Raw genomic sequence first — 770 nt, 5'->3', positions numbered from 1 at the left:
TCAGGCTGAGGTTAGTCCAAGCATACACTAACTAGCCATCCTGTAAACAGGCTGAGTAACCGGGCGAGAGGGAGAAATTGGTGAGAGAGGGAGCTGAGGGTTTTTGTTCCTCTTTCTCCAGCATTTCCAGCCCTTGGCTGGCAGAGCCTGCCGTCCATTTATTTCTTTTTCGTTCAGTTTTCGTTGCTTTTTTGAAGGAGATTTGTCTTGTTCCACCACCTCCAGAGCAGGGAAGAGTTTCTGGCTCAGAAGCCCGAATACAATGAATTCTGACTCCAGCTCTGTCTCCAGCAGAGCTTCCTCGCCAGACATGGATGAGATGTACCTGAGAGACAACCACCACCACCACCACCATCACCACCACCAGGACAGCCGGCTCAACTCTGTCTCCTCCACCCAGAACGACCTGGTGCAGAAGATGTCCGGGGAAGGCCTCTCCAGGAACGGCTCTAAAGCCGGTGGGGAAGGCAGCAAGTACAAAATCAAGAGTCAGCTCTCGGACCAGGACCTGCAGCAGCTGCGGCTGAAGATCAACGGCCGGGAGCGTAAGAGGATGCACGACCTCAACCTCGCCATGGACGGGCTGCGTGAGGTGATGCCCTACGCCCACGGACCTTCCGTGAGAAAACTCTCCAAAATCGCCACCCTCCTGCTAGCCAGAAACTATATCCTGATGCTCACCAGCTCCCTGGAGGAGATGAAGAGGCTGGTGGGGGAAATCTACGGGGGGCACCACTCGGCTTTTCACTGCGGCACGGTGGGACACTCCG

General features: G+C 55.5%; 1 protein-coding gene across 1 annotated transcript; it reads left to right on the top strand.

The window, feature by feature from the left end:
* Positions 1-262: 262 nt before the first annotated feature.
* On the top strand, positions 263-763 carry OLIG3 (oligodendrocyte transcription factor 3; the record flags this gene model as incomplete). Its single annotated transcript, XM_010134617.1, has 1 exon — positions 263-763. A coding segment is annotated over exon 1 (501 nt), but the record flags the coding sequence as incomplete, so codon positions are not given.
* Between the last annotated feature and the right edge of the window lie 7 nt (positions 764-770).

This window comes from Buceros rhinoceros, unplaced genomic scaffold (genome assembly GCF_000710305.1).
Source record: "Buceros rhinoceros silvestris isolate BGI_N320 unplaced genomic scaffold, ASM71030v1 scaffold32110, whole genome shotgun sequence".
Taxonomy (NCBI): Eukaryota; Metazoa; Chordata; class Aves; order Bucerotiformes; family Bucerotidae; genus Buceros; species Buceros rhinoceros.
The sequence above is the reverse complement of the archived record's forward strand: the minus strand, read 5'-3'. Positions and strand labels throughout refer to the sequence as shown.